The following is a 22,827-nucleotide window of genomic DNA, read 5'->3' as shown; positions in this document are numbered from 1 at the left end:
CAATAAAAACGCACTCAATTCCACATTTGAGAGCCTCGATGGCGGTGAAGAATATTCTAATCATCACTGAAGCCATTGTAGCGCACATCGATATACTGTTTGCCGCACAAAGGCCCCTTAATACCCGATCCAAGGCCCCAGTTTCGCTTGTTTTTTTGAACTTCGAGAGCTGTTTGAGTTCCCATGGAGATTGCCAGAAGGAATGCCATTATAGCCATTACGATCGAATGGCGTACTGTACCAACTTTTCCAATATGCTTGCCAGCTAACTTGTAGGAGAATCTGTAGAGCAATATTGTTATAAAGCCAAGCAGAAGACGTAGATTATTGAGGGCTAGGCCTTGTTTAGCTGGCAACAATGGGATGGATGAAGGGAAACTTAATGTAAGTATCAGAGCTGGCACTCTATATTCATATGCCCTCCGCTACTTCCATAAGGCTTCGAAGAGAGAATGTGGTGGTGAAATTTAGCCTCTGCTTGAGAGAGGCGTATTCGTTAAAAGCCTTGGTATATTTGGTTAGATATTGACCCTTTGGGCCGTCGAACTGGAGTTCGATAGACTTCCTTTTATTTTGCAGATTGCTGTTGATCCCGTGTGGTTGACAATAGGAGCTGCATTCTGTGGAATGATGTTTTTGCTAGGTTTCATATATATAATGGGTATATATATTTTTTCGAGAGATATGAGATTTGTAGTAATAATCGTAGACACCGCCAGTATGGTGCACTGAACTCTCTCAATCAATCGCATTTAGGTGTCCAAAGGTTGGGGCTCGTGTCAGCTTTGATTTCCCTTATAGATTTGGGTAGGGAATCATCTTAGGTCCTCTGTTTCAAGGAAACCAGGCAAGTTTAGTTGCATCCGGTTCACAAATCCGGAACAGCCTTGTCAAAATCAACTCCTGCTTATAAAGTATATTATAACTCGACAATATCTGTTAGTGAAGATTGAAAGGGAGATAAAAGAGGACGGATAGAAAAATACTGGATTAATATTGATCCGTATAGTTAACTAGATAAACACGTGATATATAGATATCGCGACTTCGACGATGTATCAACTTCTCCCTGTCGGTTTATTCTACGATTTATTATATTGTAACCCAACCAGTTCTAGGAGGCTTCCTGCATCATTGCGCCTGAACACAATTTTGCCACTGTGAGCTCCTAAGGAAAAAAGAAGCGAGCCAATATCATTCGATTAACCATTTGACCTAGCCGAGCAGAGTCCCAGTGAGCGCGGCTCCAGATTGACGGAACGAGTTCGGCGAACCTTCAGCTAATACCCCAAGACCTTAATTACACCCCGGGTTGAGCCATGTGTCATTGATGGGGCAATAATAATATACGTTCAAGGGAAACTTTATGCCCGTTAAGAGGAAGACGGCTACTACTGTTTGCCACTGTATCACCACTAAGGTTGGAGTTGATAGCTGCAACCTCAAGCAACGGACAAATGGCATAATTGGGCAAGATTTATAGTCTGCCGCAATGACGAGTCTCCAACAAGGCTCTAACATATTGGCCGACCTCAAAGTTACAACGTAACGCTAGTCGACAATGGCTAGAGCATCTTGGGCCCAAACTTGCCCTCTATCGTGTCTTTGAGCTGGATCTATTACAGATAGAGATTTCTTAAGACGAGTCGTTGTAGCGGAATATGCAGCTTGCTCAATTATGCTTCAAGAGCCTTCGAACGCCGCTCCACGCGTCCTAGCTCTCGTGGGCCGTTTCTCGCTCCAGCCTTGGTTTTATAAAGTCGCTTCAGTCTCCCGTTAACCCCGCTCTTCACTATATACCCTATTCAGAAGCTCTATGTTCTGTCCGTTGAGCCTAGGAGAGAGGCCCAAGATGGCGAGATACCCAACCCAGGCGCTATCGCTGGTCCTACTAGCCCTCAATATAGTCGTTAGAGAGAGTCCGTGCTACGCTCAAAAAAGCGCTATCTCCAGTACGAGTTCAAATTTTCCGCAAGCCACCTATACCGTAAAGGTAGGCTCAAAAGAATCTCCGCACGGCTACTCACCCGCTATCGTCTACGCAAATATTGGCGACGTGATCATCTTCGAGTTTTACCCGCGCAACCACTCCGTAGTCCAGGCGGATTTCCTTGCGCCATGCGCGCCCTCGTCGAAGACACGTTACTTCTATTCAGGGACCTTCAACTCCTTCAACGAGTATGATGGCGTTTTGGTTGGGGAGGTGAGTTATCTGTTTAGTTCAGCGCTCCTCGCAGAAGTCTCCTATCATGTTGTTACATAACTAACCGTGAACTGCCACAGCCACCATCGTGGAAGTTGACAGTGAATGACACTCAGGTATCAAAAATTGCTCTAACCGTCCTCAATACTAGCGCATGCTAACACAGGACTGTCAGCCGCAATTTTTCTATTGCACTGCTCTTGGTTCTTGTATCAAGTATGGCATGGTCGGGGCAATCAATCCTGTATAGACCCATATTATTTCCAGGTTCATGCTCCAGATCACTAACCCTTATGTCTTTCACAGAACAAGACTATGAGCTGGGCAGCCCAGCAATCAAAGGCCAAGGAGTATCCATATATGCTAGTTCCAGGCCAAGCACCGCCTGCTGAAAGTGATGGCAGTCCGGTACCGACTTCCTCTTCATCTACGACATCGACGACAACATCCACTTCCACTTCAACCTCGACCTCACACCCACCACCACCGTCACCGGAGCTAAGTGACGGGGCTATCGCTGGCATCGTAGTCGGATGCGTCGCCGTTGTCGCCCTTATTGGCGCGCTACTCTTCATACTTGGTCGCAATCGCGTCTATCGTAGGTGGCTGGAGTCGGAAGACAGCACTAGCGAACGCACGCGACGATGGACCCTGGGCGCTGGCGACGGGCTATTTAGTCACCCCTCAAAGCCCCCGGACCCTAGACACATGAGCTGGGATGGACAGGGCATGTACTCCCAAGGCCCTGATGGAGAGAGGCAGCCAGAGATGGGCATGGCTCGAGACCCTCGAATGGCGGAGTTGACTGGCTCACCACCACCGATACCTTGATGAGCAGGCCTATATTTTCACCGAAACGTCGTTTATCTGCTGGCGAAAGCAAAAGAAAAGGTCTGACAGATTGGCTACATGCTCTATCCGCACTGACCAGAGGCCAGTCATGATTGGTATGTTCAAAAACACACGAATTTCTCACCATCTCAATCTAGCCTTAACGACTGCCAGTAGAACGCACTTTAGCTTCTTCCAACGCGTTCCAGCGATGATAATAACTCATATCTTGAGTTGCAAATACCCCCTGGCTTGCTGAATATATGCCTCATTTTGGCCTATGAGCTCTAATTTGTCTATTTAATTCGTTTACTCAGCTAGCCTTGGATAATTATCTCAATGGATGAGGCGTCGATTAGCTTTCGCCTAGACAAAAGTTATATATTTAGCTTTAAGTTAATATTTAGTTTGTCTTTACCATAGACTTTAGAGAATCTTGAAAGCTCAACAACTACCACGGTGTGATCAGGATCTTAACGACATTCTACGATTATATGATAAATACCACCCATCTTTAATCAGGTTATTGTTTCCTACATAGTGTTTGTGCCCGAGTAGAGGTTTGGTAGACTCCGTACCAATACATATTCCAGTATCGACCATGCGATGGCCTACACCATTCAGGTGTCATATAGTAAATCCAGCTTGAGAGTTAGTTATCTCAACGGGAGTATCGACAGGAGTATCGGGCCGTCACATTGCGGCTTCAGTAAACGCCAGCTCAGGGCAACCTAACATTGTTACTGTCCATTCTGCTATTTTTCAAATGCACAGAAAAACTAATCATGTCATAGAGCAAGCTCGAGTTTCATTTCGAAAAATAAAGGTATCAGAAATACATATCATTACCAGTTGGAATAGGTTTCCAAAGGCATAGAATTTAACTAGTGTCCCGTATCATAATCACCCAGCCATGTAAGTAAGAAGTCTTAGATAAGTTCATATATGTATAATGGGTAACACGTATCAAACGGGGGAAATGTCGTGAGAAAGGGGCCCGTGTATATTCATAAAGAGGACCAGGTGAATAAACGCCATCGCCATGGGAAGGGAAATAAATCATCTACCAGCCCATTCCTGATGGGATAGAATAAGAAAAGGGATATATGTAAGGGGTGTTTTGTAGAGTGTAAGGGAGAAAGATCATGATCTCCCCGCGCTATCAATCACCATATTAATATCCTTGATAGGATGTAAGAGCATAGGCGGCAAACACATCCTCCCTTCATTAGCAAGCTCATATTCTTCCCCTCCATCATTATTAGATCGATAGCCCAACCACCGTCGCCAGAGATTCTCTGGATGACCCGCGGAGTAAAACCACGTCGTACCTCGGAAGTTGTGTTCGCGACTACCAAAAACTGACGTTCTAGCGCCGCCCGTTGCGCCGTTTCGGCCCGCATTGAACACCGATTCGAGATAGGTGGTTGGCCATCGGCGATCAATGTAAACTGAATGAGGAACGTAAACGGCCTTGTAGCCGTGGTGAAGGGCGACGGTAGGAGGCCACATTTCAGAAAACATGTGGTGCCGTTTTAGGCTTGTTTCTTTGTGCATTGTCATTAGGAGTTTGCGAGATAGACGTGATGCAGCGATGATAGCTGCTCGTCGGGGTGGTGCTTCTTCCGTCTTGTTATAGCCCGTTATATCATCCTTTAGTAACCATGTAGTGCCTTCGGGATCGTATAGAGGGTTCAAAACAATAAGATCAGCCTCTTCACCAACGCCCCATTGAAATTTATCCTTTTCGTATGTAGTCGGTGGGATACCGTCGCCTTCTAACTCTAGTATATCGTCTTGCGCGGGCGGTCGCTCGGGCCCCCAAATAGGTCTATCACCCTGCATCGTTGCTGGACGGTGACCGTTTGGCCTGTCCTTGGATGGAGGGCTAAACATGTTATTCGGACTAGCCGTTCCGTGCTCAGTCTGCACTCGAACGGTATGCCTAAAATCTTCCCAAGATCCATGAACAGAAGGAACGTAGAAACGACTGTTCCGTTCCCACAGGCCCTTTCTAGGCTGTTTCTTCGCCCATAATCCCATCTTGTTAAACAGGTCATACCAGTGTCCGGTGTAGCGAGCGTCCATCTCCCAGTTCCAGAGATAGTCATATTCGGGATGTTGATGCGCAAAATATTGAATAGGCATGAAAGTACTACGGTATACACCGTGGACAGGAAGATCTCTGGCAAACGTCTCTTCAAGACCACCGTATATGAGCCCCATCTGTCGTTCAGACCACAAGGTGCCCATGCCATGGAACTCCTCGGGAAGTGACTCTCGCAGGACACGGTTATAGGTTTCTTCATCTGACCAAATTTGCAAGTTGTCGTCCTTGACGTGAATTAAGAATCGCACATCATACTCTCCTCCTGAGAACAGCGAGAGTTCGGAGATGAGTGAGCGCAAGTATAAGATAGCCTCTGTATCGTAACGGAAGCTCGACCAGGTTCGAATTATAACGGCAGTCCGAGGGAGTTTCTCGGTAGGAGCAGGTGTAGTGTTCTGCGGTGCATCATTCTCTGCAGCTCGAGGAGCTTGAGCCCCAACCGGCAAACCCTGGAATCTGTCTGACTTGGGAGGTCGGGGAGCCGGGAATCGATGGCGGTTATCAAATCGACACTGATCCTGCGCCTTGGCCCAGTTGACTTTTCGATAGTCAACAGGGGAGGCGTGTTCCCACATCTGGTCTACCCCAGATCGGTCACCCTCCAGCCCCGCTCCGCTACCACCAGTTCTAACCCCGTACCCCAATCCGTAGGGGCCGAGTCTACCAAATCTATCATAGCATACACTCGTATCGAGTCCAATCATCTCATTAGACCCCATGACGCTATCCGGAAACCCCCTGGGAACTCCATCATGTCGACGAAGCTGAGGGATGGAGACTTTCCTATTGGCATCCACAAAGCAGTCCACTTTCTTCCCATACTTGTCGACATACGCTTTGGACGTATACTCCGGATAAGGGTTGAACGGTGAACTCTGAACAACTCTCTCCGGGTCAACGGGCTCGTCCGCGGTGGACGTAGGCTCCCCGCGACTCTCTCCCGGGTATTCAGGAACAGTCTCGTTCCGAGGCATCAGAGTTCTGAGTCCGCCATAATAGCGTTCCAGGAACGAGAAATTCTCCCACTCCGGCGGCGTTGGCTTGAATATGTTTGGCGGCGGGGTGGCTGGAATCTTAAATATGGCCTGGGAGAGAGTGACCCTGAACAAGGTGAAGACGAACAGTAGCAACCCCGCAAACACGCCCAGACAGACCCATCTCATGATGGAATTGGGGACTCTGTAGAGCTGCACTCTCGGTTTCCGCCTGTATTTGGCTTGCGCGAGAAAGGGTCTGGAGGATTCGGAGGCGGGAGTGGAGTAGGAGAAATCCGAGTGGGAGCCAGACTCTTCATCGTGGTCGTAGGGAGAGTACTTTTCGGTTTCAACGGCCAGCCGGGGAGTAGCCGTCTCCCTTACGGGGTCAGAGACCGATCTGTGTGTCATCTCGGTGTCTATGTCGACGGCTCTGAGTTATGGTGATAAGAGGCCTCAATTGTCCATCTGGGAGTGAAAACGGCTATCTCAGGGGATGAAAGTAGTGGCGAAATAAGGGGCAATGGAAGGACAATAGAAGGCCCGAGCCGCGCAGTGTAAAGGGGCCGTTGGACAGGAGACACAATGTCAGGAGAGACAGAGACTCGAGATGGAAAGATGTGCAGAGAAAAGAAAAGCTGATGGGACGGAGAAGTTGCGCGTTCGACGGGAAAGTGATCTCATACTTCTTTCGGCCTTCTTAGTTAAGCATGAAGTCTGTTTACAGTGTGTGGGTCCATGGCTGTTTCTGGCGTTGTTCTAGCCAATCATATGAGAGAGTGTGGTTAGTCATCATTTCCATGGCAACTCGAACGCTAGTCCAAAATAGGAAGGATAAAACACGTTCCGTCATGTGACGTCATGTGATACTATATAGCATCATGTGATGTCATGTGATACAGGATGAAGGAGAAAGAGAAAAGAAAGAAAGATACATGGATATATGGAAGAAAGAGAAGATACTTGGAGACATGGAGATATGGAAGAGAGAAGCTACTTGGAGGTACGGAAGAGGAAGAGGAAGAGAAGAAGAAAAGGAAGAGAGTGACGAGGGAAGGGAGTATGAAGTGTGTGAAAGGGAGAGAAGAGTATGAGAGAGATGGCTTCATGTCTACGGCGTACATCCAGCAAGAAACATACACAACGGAGACAGACGATGAAATCAGTCGAGCGACGGATAGACCATTAAGGAAGCTATCCAAGCTGAGCTACGAAGTACTTGCATATTATCCACAATGATGGCTAATCTATTAATACTCAATGCATAAACAAAACTACAGGCCTAAAAATACCGCTGTCGAACGTACGTACAACCTATATTAATAGACAATAACATATTAATAGGCAATAACAGCGTGATAAGATCTATATTCACCGGGATTGGGCTCTACCCGCCCTGCAGCTTAGCGCCGCCAACACTCTCCATGTTCCCCCTTGAAACGAGCAACCCCAGCGCCAGCCTCGACGTTGCTCCCATTGGTGGTGACTTTGTACAGCTGGAGATCACGGTTCAGGCCAGTCAAGGCAGAGGGCAGGGGTTGGTCCAGTGAGAGCGCTGCGTTAGCCACCCAGCTATTTATACAGCTCGCCCTATTGCAGGCGCCGGGCAGCTTGCTTCACCTCGCTCCAGAAACAGGAACTAGATGCCACAGCTGGGAGATCTCCACGGAGGCTGGGCAGCATGTACATCGTGTAAATGACTCGCCTGTAGCTTGTAGCTGGGGCTTGCTTGTTTCATGTAGTATATAAGAGATCGATATATCCCGCCTCAACTGGTTCTTTGTTCATTCCCTCAGTTACACACAATATCTCCTTCACTGTTTGCGTATTTACCGCACTTAAAGAAGCCGCATCTCACTTCTACTTCTACTTCTACTTCCTCTCTTCCATAACAAACACTTCCTCAACATACACACCACTCGATTAATATACCGATATCACACCTCTCGATTAATACCTCGATATCATATACCATACACGATATCTAATACAAAATGAAGGCTTCTCTCTTCCTCGCATGCTCAGTCTTGAGCTTCGGCTTGGCCACCGCTACAGGGACCCAGGACGCGCCTGAGACTGTCGACAACCCAATCGGCCCAGTCTACAAGGCCACCCTGCTCGACAAGGACAGCACCGAGATCCGAGGATCCATCTCTGCGACTGCGTACAAGGACGGCAGAGGTGTTGTCTTCGAGGTCGACCTCAGCGGCTTCGAGAAGGATGACGGTCCATATGGTGAGCTCCCTCAACTACCACAACATAACAACATCAAACATAAACAAGTAACAGCATACTAACGTCACCAGCCTACCACCTGCACGTCGACCCCGTCCCAGAAGACGGTAACTGCAGCAAGACTCTCGACCACATCGATCCCTTCGGCCGTGGCCAGAAACCACCATGCGATACCCCACACCCAGAGACCTGCGAGCCAGGCGACCTCAGCGGCAAACACGGTAAAATCAGCGTCTACGGCAACCAGCACTTCATGGCCAGATACCATGACCTCTACACCTCTACCCGGCCAGGCGTCGGCACCTTTTTCGGAAACCGCTCTTTCGTCGTCCACAACAAGGACGGTAAGCGCATGAACTGCGGCAACTTCAAGCTCGTCCACCATGAAGACGAATCGTGTTCCAGCGGCTCCATGCCAACTGGAACCATCTCCTCTCGTGCGCCCTCTGGAACTGGTGTAGCTGGAGCTGGAGCTGCAACTGGCACTGGTATCATTCCCTCTAATACTGCTACTTACAATCCGCCATCCGCCACTGCCTCGCTGCCAGTATTTTCGAACGGATCCGGACGTCTCGTCGGGTTCTCTCTCGGCGCCCTCGTCGCTGCTATCGTTCCCTTTGCTTTGTAAAGGCGGGCATTCCTTTCCTCTTCTTCAGTTCTTTATGGATTGTATCCAACAAACACAGCCTGGGCTTTATTTCCTTGTCATTGGCGTCCACGGACCACCAAAAATCATGCATCCTTTCATTATTCTATCCTGTATACCCCTAGTTCTTATCCCTTTTCTCTCTTTTTCCTTTGTCTCTGCCCTCTCCATACTAGACTAATAGCTTCCCTTTCCAAGTAATTAGAGGCGGCGAATTCTCAGCGACAACGGAGTCTTGTTTTGCTTTGTTTTTTGCTTTTGTTACGTTTTAGGTAGATAGGTGTCTCATCAATGGAAATCCAGGTTCATCATGCAACTCTCTACACTTGATTCGTCGTTGTATACGTTCGTCCGTTACCTCCAGCTAAGTCCGATATACAGCTTAAAGTCCGGGATGCTGATAAATATCTAGTGGGCATCGATAGCTCTATAAAGCCATGTCTAATTCTACCACCCTTACTCAGATCATGATACACTCATAGACTTGCGCCATCAATTGATAGATCTACACCATCCCTGCCATGAACCTTGTCAAGAACATCCTAGTCCTAGGCGCCGGCGAACTAGGCACTGAGATCCTACACTCCCTCGCCAACCACCCTGCCCGAAACGAGCACAACATCTCCATCGCCGTTCTCCTCCGCGCATCTACAATATCATCAACAGAACAAAGTAAAATCCACCAACTCGACGCCCTACGAAGTCTCAACATCTCCTTCGTAACAGGCGACATCGTCAATGATGCCCAACACACCTTATCCTCTCTATTCAAGCCCTATGATCTAGTAATAAGCTGCACAGGCTTTATCGCCGGTAAAGGAACGCAGCTGAAAATCGCCCATGCAGTCCTATCTGCCAAAATACCCCGATTCATACCCTGGCAATTCGGCGTTGATTATGACGTTATTGGACCCGGGTCAGCGCAGGATCTATTCGATGAACAGCTCGACGTTAGACGTCTGTTGCGCTCTCAGAGTGAGACGGCATGGCTCATCGTTTCGACGGGGATGTTTACTAGTTTCCTCTTCGAGGGCGGGGTGGGCATAGTTGATGTGCAGCGGGCTACGGTGCGGGCGTTAGGAGGGTGGGAGAACAAAGTCACCGTCACGGCGCCGACGGATATAGGTAAAATCACGGCTGAGATTGTCCTCGGAGAAAGGCAGGCGGGGGAGGAAGTGTTTGCGAACAAACCCATCTTTATCGCTGGTGATACTGTTAGTTACGCGAAGGTGGCGCGGATAGTGGAAGATCTGACGGGGAAGCCGTTTCAGAAGACGGTTCTAACGGTTGAAGACGTGGAGGAGGCGCTGGCCCGGGATCCTACTAACTCGCTACATAAATATAACGTCGTGTTTGGGCAAGGTCGTGGTGTAGCATGGGATGTGGGAGAGACCTGGAACTTCAAAGCTGGCATCCCTGCCTTGACTGCTGAAGAGTGGGCGAAAATGAATCTCGTGTGATAGCATTCATTTGCTGTTTTTGGCTTCTATGTAGAGAGGAAATATATTTAGAGAAGAACAGTTGGCTAAGACTCGATTGATTGTAAATATCTGTCTACCATAAATAAACGTAGAACTCGGCTGTTCAGCACACCAGAAAAGAAGTAAACCCGTTTTCTCCTTTCCCCTGCTGTTCTCTCCGAGGAAGTATCCTGTATATCTGTCCGTCCGTCTGTCTATAACGTCATCGTTGCCTGTTCATACAACTCCGCCGTCTAGATGGGGGGGTAGGTCAAAACAGTGAAAAGAAAAGTGCAAACCATGTTGTTGAAACGCTCGCTAGGAGTTTGATCTCGGCCCGTAACAGGTTAGACCCGATAAAGTATATAGAGATTGTAGTTCCAGTTCCCGTAAATTAAGAAGATTATAAATATATATATGCCAGAAACATATGACGCCGATGGGTATGCAGGATATGTAGGGGCGTTAGTAAAACGTACCGCAGAAGGTTTGAATCACACTAATGCAAACAAGGAGATCGAGTCAGGTATGAAACGGTAGTCTGTTCCTGATAAAGGTTGCCCAGAAGCTGGAGGGGTAAAGATGGTAGGTAGTAAATGCTGGCTTAGACCTCTTGAGCCCATCGCTGCTCACGTAGAGGTATCTTCTCGCCGGCCTTTGCACGAGAACCGTCCTGTTCCCGTCTCCAGGCCCAGTACTCCCCAAGACGCTCTTCCGCGTAGGAAGCATAGTCGAAATCGATCCTAGAGATGGTTGCTTGGATCAAAGCCCATACGCCCCTATCGCCAATTACCAGTTAGCAATTTTATATCAGCTGTTAGATTATGATTACAAGTGCCTTACCAGTAAAACCCGGGGAGTCCTCGATAGCGATCAACATCAGCGAACAGCTCGTCAACCGCTTTCTGCTTGGACTCGGGGAGAGCGTCATGCTGGCTAAAGCTATCGACGTATTCTTCAAGGAAGCCTCGACGAACGGATCGTGTGGGCAGCCTCGTAAAATCACAATCATAACCAGCCCATTCGGCGAAATGGTTTGCCAGGTCGAACGCTGCTGGTGATGGAGTGGAGTACTCGTAGTCGATGAAATCAACAGTCTCTGCAAAACCTTCTGGGAGAGGTGATTGCTTTGGTCGTGGTTGGATGATAACGTTTGCGCTTAGCAGATCGCAATGAGCAAAGACCATCTGAACGTGAAAAATGTTAGCAACCTGATTTAAAACCATTGGTAAGACATTCAAGGTAATATTACCCCTTCTTCGCCTAGGCCTGACCCGTCATCAAACTCCGCGACTATTCCTTCATACTCCTTCTGGAGGTTTTTCCGTCGAACGCGTTCCTGCTCGGTCGTCTGGGGTAGAGCAAGGATCCATTTCTGCAGCGTAGACCAAAGGTTTGGTCCATCGAGTCTCGTGACAATTGGTGTTATATCATCTGCAACAGCAGTCGATTCCTGACCCAGTTTCGAGTCTGAATCAGCCGAACCCAGGGAAAGGGAATCGCCGTCTCGGGAATCTGCGGCGGCTGCATCGGAGGTCGCCTCGCTGATGGGCAAAGCAGCATGCCATTGTCCAAGCCTACGCGCAACTCCACGCCAGACTGCGGGTTTAGTAAGATCATCAGGAGATGCTACCTGTCCGCGGATGAACCGATATAGAAGACCATTGGAGAACCGAGCAAGCAGTGGTGGCGCAAGACCACGCGAAGCAAGGAGCGCATGAGATCTTGCTTCTCCTATTCGATACACTAGGGTTAGCCGCAGAACTAATCATCTTTATAGTAGGAGTCTATGGATCAACGCACGTTCTCTGTCTATGATGATTTCAGAATTATTTCCATAAGCTCTCATCAATACGGCCTCCTTATCAATCTCCTCATCAGACAGGCCAGGCGCCCGCAGCGTGATTTTCAACAGCTACCATCAAAATGTCAGACCCAGAAACCAACAAGAACCATCCTCCCGACGCCCCTTCATATACATACCGTATTCGTAATGCCATCTGTGAAGCGAACAAACTCAATTCTTCCTTCGGCATCCTTCCAGTGGGGGTTGACAGTCAAGACGAGTCTCAAAGCCGAAGCCTGCGAGTCAGCATGGTTGTACGATAGCGGGATGTATCTGACTTCATGGCAGCCAACCGGCTGTGTACACGCAGAGGGCATATTTTTTTTTTATTTCTTTTTTATTTTTCTTTGGTCTGGTTGTGGGGGGAAGCTCTGGCTCTAGAAGAAATACTTGTGTGATGTGAAATGTCGGGCTGCAGAGAGAGAGAGGTACGAATAAATAGGTATTTCACCAGGCAGACTGCTTCTCTCTCCGGAAAACGACTCGCCTATCGTTTCTTTTTGGAACGGGGACAGGATGAGGGTGCGCCTTGAGGGGGGTGGGCGGCCACAACTTTATGTGCGATGACGTTCGTGTTTTGCGGTCCCCGCAGGTGACCCTTGCTGGAGGGCGAGCTGGAGATCTGCAGGTAGAGCCGGTGGTATACGGAGTAGTAGAGGATGCGACGGAGCCAGGATGGCAGCGATATCAGCGGGGAGCGAGGCGGCGCGAGGATGTCGGAACAAGAAGTATCAACAGAGGAACAAAAATAATAAAGGAGAAGGAGAAGGTTAGAGGTCTCGTGCCCACCTGCCGCCCTGAGCGCCGCTAGTCCGCTTTTGGAGCAGCCGGAACCTTGTTGTGCACGGCCGGAAGTCACGGGATTTGAACCAAAGTGGAAAGTTTAGCCGAGGCATGTGATATCACCTGACCGCGTCTCTTGGCATATAACTCACGTGAGATATTACTGATATATCATGTGACATAAACTTTATGTAAGCCACACGTGACCAGCCAGAGGTACAAAAATGCACGCTGAAATTTTCCCTTCCTCTTCTTCTTCTTTCTTTCTTCACATCAGTAGAGGTTTACTACATGTAAATTTCAATCCCGAGGCACCGCTACGGCGGCCTGCTGAAGGTTGCTCCATTTCACCATGGGCTTCTTTCCGTTCCCGGCTTCGGAGAGGAGACTGCGTTGTCCTTTTCCCATACTTTTATGACTGAGCGTTCACATTTCTTCGGTTGGCTTAGTCGTGGAGGACACGTTACATCCATTCCCCCTCCCATCATGTTGGTTACTTGGAGTCTCGAGGAGACATCCAATTGGGGGTCCGTGAGGGCGCTATGAGTGTGTCAAGCCTGAGTTTTCAGCTCTTGACTAAAGTGAAATTTCGGATACGAATATTTTACGTTTCTATGCGCTTCCACACTAGATATTTTTAAGAATGGCAATCAATATAAGTTACATACTTCTTTTTTTTTTTTTTATTTATTTTTGGCTCATTATTCGTATACCACCTTTAAATCCGTTATGTGCAGCTAGTCTGGCTATGTTTACGCCCTCGTCGGCCGTCCGGTCTGGATGATTTCGCCTGTCCTCGGATCTGTGCTTCTCAGTGTCGCCCAGCTCTCATGATTCGCCTTCACCAGCGTGAATTCAAGCTTCGTTCCCATGATCTTATAGCTCGATTTCTCTGTGTCGATTGGGGCGAAGAGGGAAAAGACTTGTGTGAAGCGTTTGTTGTCCGACGTGGGTAGGTCCAGATCGATTGTGGTTGGAGACGAAAAGTCGACCTTTGCGGTATCCTTGTCTATCTTCTTCAGGTATACCGATGCTATCACCGTCGCCGGGGTCTGGTAGAAGTCGGTCCTACATGAAAATGTCCCCGTTAGTCGTGAAGTGTCTCATATAGAATATATGGTTCTTCCCACTTACCGCACGTCATTAACCTTCTCTTCGGCAGACTTCTTCCCCTTCCCAATAAACAAATGGCGATTCTTGGTTGTACAGCCAGGCAGCTTCAAGAACTCGTCGAACTCCAGCACCCTCCTCTTGCAGCAACTCCATCCTTTACTCCCCTCATGGAAGACCGGGTATCCAGGGTGATGTACACACTCCTCGCCCTCCCTAGATCCAGACCCGCTATACGTCTTACCGCATCCCTTCCGACGGCATGTTGCGCCCTGCTGTATTTCCAAAGAAGGGTCGTCCGACTCGGATTCTGGTGGTGCGGGAGTACCTGTAGGCGTAGGGGTATGGGCTCCGGTTGCACTGAGAGAGGGAGGCAGCGCAGCTGATACGGCGATTGGCTTGGTGGTGCCAGGCGCAGCAGGGGTTGGCTCTGGTACATCAACAGCCTCCTTCTTTGGTTCAACAGGTGTATCGTCAACCGTAGAGTGTTTTCCGGTCGTACATGGCGGGATGACGAGGAATTCATCAAAGGTAAGAACTCGAGGTTTGCAGCATTTCCAGCCTATATCGCAACAAGGAACACATATGTCAGCACTTTAGATAAGTAAAAGACAGCAAGTATCTCTTTTAAACCATGGCAATAACCAACCTTTCTGTCCCTCGTGGAATATCGGCGGGCCAGGATGGTAGACACACGACTCATCAGCGTCAGTAAACACCTTGCCACACCCTTTATGAACACACTTCGAGGCCATTTTGTATGAATAAACGAAAGAGACGCAATTGGTATTCCCTTAAGAGGAGGGGAAAGTAATCAACGAGGCGGTGGGAGCAGCTCTTCCATATGGTACAGCTTAAATGGCTGTGTTTTCTTTTTCTTTATCGCCCTTGGTGGCAGGGTTGCTTGCCCTTATCGAAGATTCTGGACAAAAAAACTTACCCAGCAACCGCAAACTTTTGCTTCACGGAGAAACGAAGCCCAAGAGCAAAGAGAATCCGGTCAAGCGAACGACTTCTCTCTACAAGATGCGTTCTACTCTTACCCTCCTACAGAATGTTCGATTGACGCTCTACTCCCGCCTGAACTGCGGCCTTTGCGACACGGCCAAACACACCCTAAGCAACTTCCGACACCGAAAGCCCGTTGAATACGCCGAGGTCGATGTCATGGCTCCTGGGAATAAACAATGGAAGGACGTATATGAATTCGATGTTCCGGTTCTGCATGTTGAAAAGACCCTGCCCGATGGCAAGCTGAGCGACCCCAAAAAGCTGTTTCATCGATTTACAGAAGCAGAAGTTCAAAAGGCAATCAATGAATGTTAGGTGGTTTTAATTGGGGTTTATTATGCATCATATACATGTCTTTAATCTTCATATTGCATACATCCGTGTTGTGGAAGATTTAGAGTGCTATGTCGACGTCTATTCTCCCCTCGCAACCTTCAAGTTCTGGCCAAGGAAGATAGGGAGCGCAGTCACGTCAGATATAACTGAAACCTATCACACACGAAATGGAATGAGTAACTTGACGGCCGGAAGATAAGAGATGGAAAGGTGGGAAGGGGTCAGCCTTACCATGTGGAATCCCTGATCAATATACTTCTTTGCAAATTCTCCAGACGGGCAGTAGATTCCAGCCTTCTTCCCGCTATCTACTGCCGCTTTACGGACGCGCTCAATGGCTACTTCGAGATCAGGGTGAAATTCATCAGTGACTACCGGCCGGCCGATGTTAATTCCAAGATCCCATGGCCCGACTAACAATACATCGATCCCCGGTACTTGGGCAATTCCTTCAACCTATCGACATGTTTAGCTCGATGTTCCCGTTCTCTGGACGAGGATGGTAGACTTGCATTATCAAGGGCAGATTTTGTCTCTATCTGCACAGCTGTAATCAGAGCTTCATTTGCCTGCTGTAGATATTCAGTCGGCGTTACATTGCCGACTGACCCCATTGCAAAGGGACATCCGAAACCTCTCTTTCCGACTGGGGGGAATTTAGCTGATTGGACCAGCTTCCTGGCATCGTCGGCCGTCTCAAGGAGTGGTACGAGAATACCATGAGCGCCAGCGTCGAGGGCACCTATAAAATGTTTTAGCAGGTAATACACCATTAAAGATAGATTACGCATACGTTTAACCATCCATCCCTCGTTAGCCGCAATTCTAACAATAGGACTGACACCTGCTGCCGCAATTGCTCCTACGGCTTCGTGCATCTGAGCATCTAGAACAGGATACAAATTAGCATTCAACGTTAGCACGTCGTTTTCTGGGAATAGATAAAACCACAACGAAGAATGCATGCAGGATAGTACCGTCGATATTTCCATGTTCAGTATCAACGAGAATCCAGTCAAATCCGCATCTTGCCATTATCCGAGAAAGATTAGCTCCTGGGAACATCTGCCATACACCATACGCCGTCTTTCCGGCTTTAAGAACGGACTGAATGCGATTCGCAGACTGCATGGTAGAAGCCATCTTTGAAGATATAGATGAACGTTATCTGTATCTTAGCCTAAAGTCTTGAAGGAGAAGGAAAGGAATGTCGAGATGCAAGCTCATCCCGGCTAACCGATGCTATAATGTAAGTTAGCTGCGTTTTCCCCGCTGTCAGAACCGCTCTTCCCGGCGAACAAGAGCGCCAGGCAAGGGACATGGAGCTTACGCCGAAGTCGCCGGTATCACGAAACCAGAAGCAGTTCACTTTGTAATTACGGAGTCAGCAAACACCGGGCTCTAGTGACTAATAAGGACATAATTTATCACTATTATGTAGATATACACCAGATTTATAGGTTAAATGTAGCTGTTTCTGTTCTGTTTATAGATCTATATCCTCTTTTGTGCTCGGGAGAAACGCCGTATTACGTAAGATACTATATATGCTTGGCATTTATTTCTCTTCTTTTCCCTTTTCTCGATCAAGTTTCCCATAAGCCATCATATCCAAAGATCAATATCTTTCATGTCAAATATGGAACACACTTGGCTCAGCAAGCCTTATCACTGCCATGCAGACTCTGTTAATATGCAAGGAAGACTAGTGAGTGAGATATTTGACACAGGACTCTCTTCATACATCACACACCCAGATGATTCGTTGAGCGATCAAAAGTGCCATCAGGATATAGAAGCGTCTATTCCCCAATCCAGGCGTATTTCTTTTTATTGTGAGGGCTGAGGCTCCATCGACTCTGCTGCCTCCGCAAGATCTGTGTTCCTTGGCAGGCTTCGACCAGATATTCAGCGAACCTCCATTTTCGCATGGAGTGCTGAGGGAGGAGTGGATAGAGATAGACAGCTCTGATACTGACTCCCTGTATGTCATTACTGTGGCGAAACGGTTGATGTATTGCATGGTCTTGTTGAAAGAAAGCTTAGCTACAATCATCTTCAACGGGATCATTGAACTTACGGGCATAAATGAAGAGGTTGCTCGAGTGAAATAAGTCTTCTATGATGGCTTGCACGTATATATAACTGATATTGCAATGGCTTTTCTTAAGTGATTTGGCCTGTTTTAGGTGAGAGAAGGGCTTGATTTTATATCTTTCTCAAGTCAGGCAACAATCCTATAATCCTATAATCCAGTTTTGAGCCAGCAGGGGTATAAAATCCGTTTCTGAGCGCTGGGATGCATTTTCGGAGCCACAATCCATTTCCAAGTCGCGATCCATTTCCAAGTCGCAATCCATTTCCAAGCCGCAATCCATCTCTTTTGCAACATGTTTTTGACACGTTAGATGATTGACTGGGGGAGAGCTAACTATTTAACCAACCAGTTGTTTCACTGATCCTCTGGGATAGCCTCAATCATGTGATCTTTTGTCCATCTACGAGGTCCAGTCTGCGGTGTCCCGTCCCTCCTCTCTTCCCTTTCCCTTCCATACAGGCGGCCATAATGGCATATTATGCTCTGAAGGTGCATGATTATTTATTCAGTGTAGCCAGGTCAGGAGCTCCATTAGAGACATCGGAGCAGTCTCCGAGAGACAGCATCCCGGATCCCACCCAGCCCTGGTTGAGGGCCGATGCATTGGCGGCTTCATATTATCTCTCGGCGACCCAAGACGAGGAAATCCAAGCCAATGAGACTTTCAATACGCTGAAGAGGTCACTGGAAGATGAGGATAATGAGGAAGAAACCCCTCCTTCGATTGTAACTACATAGTTAAAAGACCTGACTAGAAACAGAAAAAAGATTCGACACTAACATAACTAAACCTAGTGTGCCGATGTACAGTCCCCACGTTTAGATCGCAATCGACAAACGAGCAGCCAGACGTATCAGAGGGAAACCGCCTCTCGAACCAGAATACGTAAAGAGTTGATCGAACAGCTCGCGCAGCAATCGAATCGTCCCAGGAAACGCTATAGAAGTCACCACGACAACATTGGGAGCAATGTTTCCGGCGTTCCAGGCCAGGGTTATCGTCAGCCTGCTGAAGACGAAAGCGCAGACAACGAGCATCCTATCTTAATGCTGAAAGCAGAATCGTTGTCCCTTCACAGAGAACTCAAGCAACATTGGTCTTGTACATGCGAACAATGCCATGGGATAAGTCTTCGGCTGCCTTTGTCTCATAGTATCAACACCCAGTTTGATGCCTATTTCGCCTTGGGTTGTCAGGATAAGGTCGAGTGGCAGGAGGGCAAAATTTTCATCGGGTATGTAATAGGGGTAGACTTGAACTCTACACAATACATTACTAACTTCGATTTCATAGTGGGCGAACCCGTCGTGCGGGCCGTATCGCAGGTGAGACAGATCCCATGGCAGATAATTGCACAGCTCCACTGAGCCATAAAGATATCTGTCTGTCTATCAAAACCTGTCACACAGACTCGACCTCTCTTCACATTTTGCTTGAGGACGACTCGTTACGAGAATTGCGCATGGGAAGCAAGATGCACATAGACGCCCCGGCAGCAATTTCTCTCAAGTCGATATTTGACTTCCAGCAGGAAATTGGCGAATATTCTGTATTTTCAAGACGCGGGAGGCTTACGCTGTCTCTGTTGCTAGCGGCGATGATACAACCGCTTCTCGAGACTCCCTGGCTTCTGTCAGATTTTAGTTACCATGATGTTTATTTTCTTAAGGAACTTGGAGCCTTGCCGGATCTCACAAACCCCTTCATTTTCACACGTTTGGATACCCTCGCCAAACAAACTAATTCCCATAATTCTCACCAAAATATATTGCACCCTCACCCGACTGTCTTGGCGTTGGGGATTCTCCTTCTTGAAATATACCGATGCAGGCCTCTTACCCGTGAGGATCATGGTCCCAATCAGGAGAGATCTCTAAACCGAGAGCAGTGCATGGCGCTTGAAATTTTGCAAAAAGAGATATCCAATGAAGAAGGGGACGACTACTGCGAAGCATTGTCGGCTTGTCTAAACGCTCGTTATTTCCCTCCTGGGCAACACTTTGCCTTCGACTCGGCAATAATACAAACGAAATTTTGTGAAAATGTGATTTCGCGTTTACTGAAATGTTCCAATAAATGGATTAAAGATATGGGTCATCTCCAAATCCTCAACCAAGATCACGCAGAGAAAAAGAATTTATGGAGTATTTACGCCCAAGATAGGCATACTCAGCTAGGCAAAAATACTTTCCAGGCATCGGTTGTAGAGACCAAAAGAGCAGTATCTACTCACCCGCCTATCGCTAATTCTCTAGCAGAAAACTCAACTGGCTTGACTGCAGCTCAAATTGGGAATACATATCAAAGGCAAATCGAAGAAACTGCAACGGCCTATTGTACCCGCACCTCTTGTGTTGTTCAAGCACCCGTTCCCCAGGGTAGCCTGTTTGATGTCCAGGATAATATTCTCCAATATTCAAAGTAAGACCCAACCCTTCCTTCAATCGTGATATCCCGATTGACACGGATAGGACTAGTGCCGGGTCATCTATGTGGCTGAAAAAACTGGATACGCTCATCCACAGTTATGTCAACGCATCCCTCCCCCCTTGCTCCCGCGCTCCAATACGCATTGCGATCCTTGACACCGGCTATACTCCGAATCTTGTTACTGACGAAATCGGCCGTCCTGATCCACGGATAAGGGCAACACGGAATTTCGTACTTGGGACAGATGGTCCATCGTTGATGCAAGACAAGATTGGCCATGGAACTCATACATTGGGCTTGCTCCTTAGGACCGCTATCTGCGCTGATATATTTGTGGGAAAAATTGCCGATGATGACAACTCAACGATCAACCGCGAAGGGTATAAGCCAATTACTGAGGTACCTACAGGCTAACCCATCCTAATCCATTTCTCCACTGTTCAATAACCTAACTGATGTGCCAGGCAATTCGATACGCTGCGGCGGAGTGGAAAGTGGACATTATCACGATGTCATTTGGTATTCGAGAGAATGACGCCGATATGGAAAATGCCATTTCGGAAGCAGCAAAGAAAGACATATTATTGTTTGCAGCTGCTTCTAACGATGGTTTATTCCACAAGCGGACATTCCCCGCCGCGAATTACAAGGAGGTGTTCGGTATTCACTCAATGGACAGCAATGGAGTCTCGTCTAAATTCAACCCGAAGCCATACAGAACAGCGTTCAATTTGACTTCTCTTGGCGAAGACGTAGTTTCCGATTGGCCCTCTGGGGTTGCTAGAGCTCGGTCAGGGAGTTCCATCGCCACCCCAATTATTGCCGGGTTTGTTGCAAGTGTGCTCGCATTTGTGCAACAGCAGGAGACCAGCCTATTGGGAAAACCTTCAATATTATCCTGGTTAAAAAGGCCCCATGGTATGGAGGAGCTCCTGAAAGAATTGGTTGTGCGAAAAGATAACTACGACATGCTTTCCCCATGGAAATTTTTCTGCCATCCCGTTAACAAGGAATCGGTTTATGAGAAAATAAGGCAGCTAAAAGAAAACATTTATAATATAAGATAGATCCTTAAATATAATCTAACATGTACTTAACTAGTCAGAATCAATATACCAGATATAGGAGGCACATGGTGGCAGGTTTCACGCCACAGGTCGAACCACATACACCAACGGATTCTCAGCGTTGGCGAAAAGAAGGGCAGACCCAGGGAGATTGACTCCCTCGACTTCTTCTAGCATAAATTGTGTTTCGTCTTCCGCTTCACTTTCCTCAATTTCCCCTGAATTCAAAAATGCACCCTTGATGTATGGGCTAACGGTGGGATCGGACTTTAGGAAGAAGGAGATCTTGTGAAGCCGGTAGGCAAAGATAAACTCGTCTCTACGGTAAAAGCTTGTTTCCTCGGCCCGCTCGCGGGACCACCCGCAGGTGGGGCCTATGGTAATGGGCGTAGTCCCATCAACTCCAACCTCCGCAGAGACGCCTGGCCCGCGATGGAATCCGTGGCGGATGGCTGCTCCCGACGCCACCTTCAGCCCGGTGACAAGATAAAGCGCCCTACAGCGTGCCAGGCCTTTCGCATTCCGGTACTGCTGCACACTAGGAATCCGGAGGGCTTCCCTAACATACTCCACGGTGGGTTGGAACGAGACCGTAGTCAGTTTTTCGACTTCGAAGCTGCTATGGTCCTGTCGCGAATGGTCGATGCTCACATCTGCCCTAAGCCCAAGCAATAGCTCAAGAAAAGTAGTGAATACTCCAACGCTCAGAGATGTACTGTCAGACGTAGTTTTCTGCCAGTCAGTCTCCGTCGCAGAGTCAACGTTTGGCGCTGTGAGGACCTCATCCTTGTTCACGGGAGCAAGAGGGGTAGCCAGGCTTCGTAAAATGCTCCCCAGGGCTAATGCGCCTCTAGGGGGTGGTGGAACAACATCTGCTACAGGACACAGGAAATATGTGGGAACGAAGGCCATTCTGCGAAGGATAAAGATGCTAAAAAGGAGAGACTTCAAGTTACAGTTTACATGGCGGGGAAATCAACTACTTAGAGTAGTTGGATACCTAGGGTAATTGGTTATTGGATAGTTATGCCAAGAGAGATGCAGCATCTTTCAGCCATATAAAGGCAGCCTGTTGCGTTTGTCTATGTTAACCAGGCGGTCACGGATTCCATCAACCCATCAGAATGGACACCCAAGGAGGTATCGATATTAATAAATTTTCATTTCTAGACTACGGTAGGGCTCATCGGGCTATGATGAAGCAAGCTGAAGACTGCAGTATCCGATTTAACCAGGCTATTGACGCCGTGGATAAACCCTCCGGCCTCGATGATCAGCGGGATCGTTTTAGATTATGGATATCAAGAATAACCACCTTTAAGTCTTCTAATAAGCCGTTTAGATATGGTTTGGAATACAGATCCCTCGATGCGAATATAATCCATCAGTTACTAAATGTGGTTCGAGACACATTGGATCACTGTATGTGAAACCTGCGCCAATTCCTTATGTCGCCGAAGCCTCAAATATTCCTGTTTTGACCGGTTGTGTGCAGTGATATCGAATAATGTCGCCAAGAGGTCTGAAAGTCACTCTACGAAGAGCTGGAGGCCCTTTAACCCTGGGATAGAAGACAGATCAACACCAGCTGTTTCGCTCAGTGCCGGGGATTGTAGCAGCAAGTCAAAGACATTAGCCACGAACACAATTCTTAGCGGGACTATCACACGTCTCTTCAGGTTATCA

At 47.9% G+C, this 22,827-nt stretch overlaps 9 protein-coding genes across 9 annotated transcripts; 4 read left to right on the top strand and 5 right to left on the bottom strand.

Moving 5' to 3' along the window:
* Nucleotides 1-1,852: 1,852 nt before the first annotated feature.
* Nucleotides 1,853-3,034, top strand: GIQ15_05548 (extracellular serine-rich protein; the record flags this gene model as incomplete). The annotated part of the gene is made up of 2 exons (XM_033552965.1): nucleotides 1,853-2,203; nucleotides 2,510-3,034. The coding sequence occupies 2 exons, from the start codon at nucleotides 1,853-1,855 to the stop codon at nucleotides 3,032-3,034; spliced, it is 876 nt and encodes a 291-aa protein (XP_033404109.1).
* Nucleotides 3,035-4,177: 1,143 nt separating this feature from the next.
* On the bottom strand, nucleotides 4,178-6,529 carry GIQ15_05547 (uncharacterized protein; the record flags this gene model as incomplete). Its single annotated transcript, XM_033552964.1, has 1 exon — nucleotides 4,178-6,529. The coding sequence occupies one exon, from the start codon at nucleotides 6,527-6,529 to the stop codon at nucleotides 4,178-4,180; it is 2,352 nt and encodes a 783-aa protein (XP_033404108.1).
* Nucleotides 6,530-8,112: 1,583 nt separating this feature from the next.
* On the top strand, nucleotides 8,113-8,981 carry GIQ15_05546 (cu-Zn superoxide dismutase; the record flags this gene model as incomplete). Its single annotated transcript, XM_033552963.1, has 2 exons — nucleotides 8,113-8,353; nucleotides 8,425-8,981. 2 exons carry the CDS (start codon nucleotides 8,113-8,115, stop codon nucleotides 8,979-8,981), a joined length of 798 nt encoding a protein of 265 aa, XP_033404107.1.
* A 539-nt stretch (nucleotides 8,982-9,520) lies between these two features.
* Nucleotides 9,521-10,459, top strand: GIQ15_05545 (uncharacterized protein; the record flags this gene model as incomplete). The annotated part of the gene is made up of 1 exon (XM_033552962.1): nucleotides 9,521-10,459. The coding sequence occupies one exon, from the start codon at nucleotides 9,521-9,523 to the stop codon at nucleotides 10,457-10,459; it is 939 nt and encodes a 312-aa protein (XP_033404106.1).
* A 604-nt stretch (nucleotides 10,460-11,063) lies between these two features.
* On the bottom strand, nucleotides 11,064-12,622 carry GIQ15_05544 (uncharacterized protein; the record flags this gene model as incomplete). Its single annotated transcript, XM_033552961.1, has 5 exons — nucleotides 11,064-11,238; nucleotides 11,303-11,646; nucleotides 11,712-12,193; nucleotides 12,263-12,374; nucleotides 12,443-12,622. The coding sequence occupies 5 exons, from the start codon at nucleotides 12,620-12,622 to the stop codon at nucleotides 11,064-11,066; spliced, it is 1,293 nt and encodes a 430-aa protein (XP_033404105.1).
* Nucleotides 12,623-13,840: 1,218 nt separating this feature from the next.
* Nucleotides 13,841-14,953, bottom strand: GIQ15_05543 (CORD and CS domain-containing protein; the record flags this gene model as incomplete). The annotated part of the gene is made up of 3 exons (XM_033552960.1): nucleotides 13,841-14,156; nucleotides 14,223-14,760; nucleotides 14,848-14,953. The coding sequence occupies 3 exons, from the start codon at nucleotides 14,951-14,953 to the stop codon at nucleotides 13,841-13,843; spliced, it is 960 nt and encodes a 319-aa protein (XP_033404104.1).
* Nucleotides 14,954-15,314: 361 nt separating this feature from the next.
* On the bottom strand, nucleotides 15,315-16,688 carry GIQ15_05542 (2,4-dihydroxyhept-2-ene-1,7-dioic acid aldolase; the record flags this gene model as incomplete). Its single annotated transcript, XM_033552959.1, has 5 exons — nucleotides 15,315-15,470; nucleotides 15,777-15,916; nucleotides 15,964-16,287; nucleotides 16,339-16,431; nucleotides 16,523-16,688. 5 exons carry the CDS (start codon nucleotides 16,686-16,688, stop codon nucleotides 15,315-15,317), a joined length of 879 nt encoding a protein of 292 aa, XP_033404103.1.
* A 1,423-nt stretch (nucleotides 16,689-18,111) lies between these two features.
* On the top strand, nucleotides 18,112-21,141 carry GIQ15_05541 (intracellular serine protease; the record flags this gene model as incomplete). The annotated part of the gene is made up of 6 exons (XM_033552958.1): nucleotides 18,112-18,369; nucleotides 18,439-18,740; nucleotides 18,798-18,878; nucleotides 18,938-20,065; nucleotides 20,116-20,473; nucleotides 20,539-21,141. 6 exons carry the CDS (start codon nucleotides 18,112-18,114, stop codon nucleotides 21,139-21,141), a joined length of 2,730 nt encoding a protein of 909 aa, XP_033404102.1.
* Nucleotides 21,142-21,219: 78 nt separating this feature from the next.
* GIQ15_05540 (uncharacterized protein) lies at nucleotides 21,220-22,053 on the bottom strand (the record flags this gene model as incomplete). The annotated part of the gene is made up of 1 exon (XM_033552957.1): nucleotides 21,220-22,053. One exon carries the CDS (start codon nucleotides 22,051-22,053, stop codon nucleotides 21,220-21,222), a length of 834 nt encoding a protein of 277 aa, XP_033404101.1.
* Between the last annotated feature and the right edge of the window lie 774 nt (nucleotides 22,054-22,827).

The sequence above is a fragment of the Arthroderma uncinatum genome (genome assembly GCF_011692745.1).
Source record: "Arthroderma uncinatum strain CBS 119779 chromosome Unknown scaffold4, whole genome shotgun sequence".
Classification (NCBI taxonomy): domain Eukaryota; kingdom Fungi; phylum Ascomycota; class Eurotiomycetes; order Onygenales; family Arthrodermataceae; genus Arthroderma; species Arthroderma uncinatum.
The sequence above is the reverse complement of the archived record's forward strand: the minus strand, read 5'-3'. Positions and strand labels throughout refer to the sequence as shown.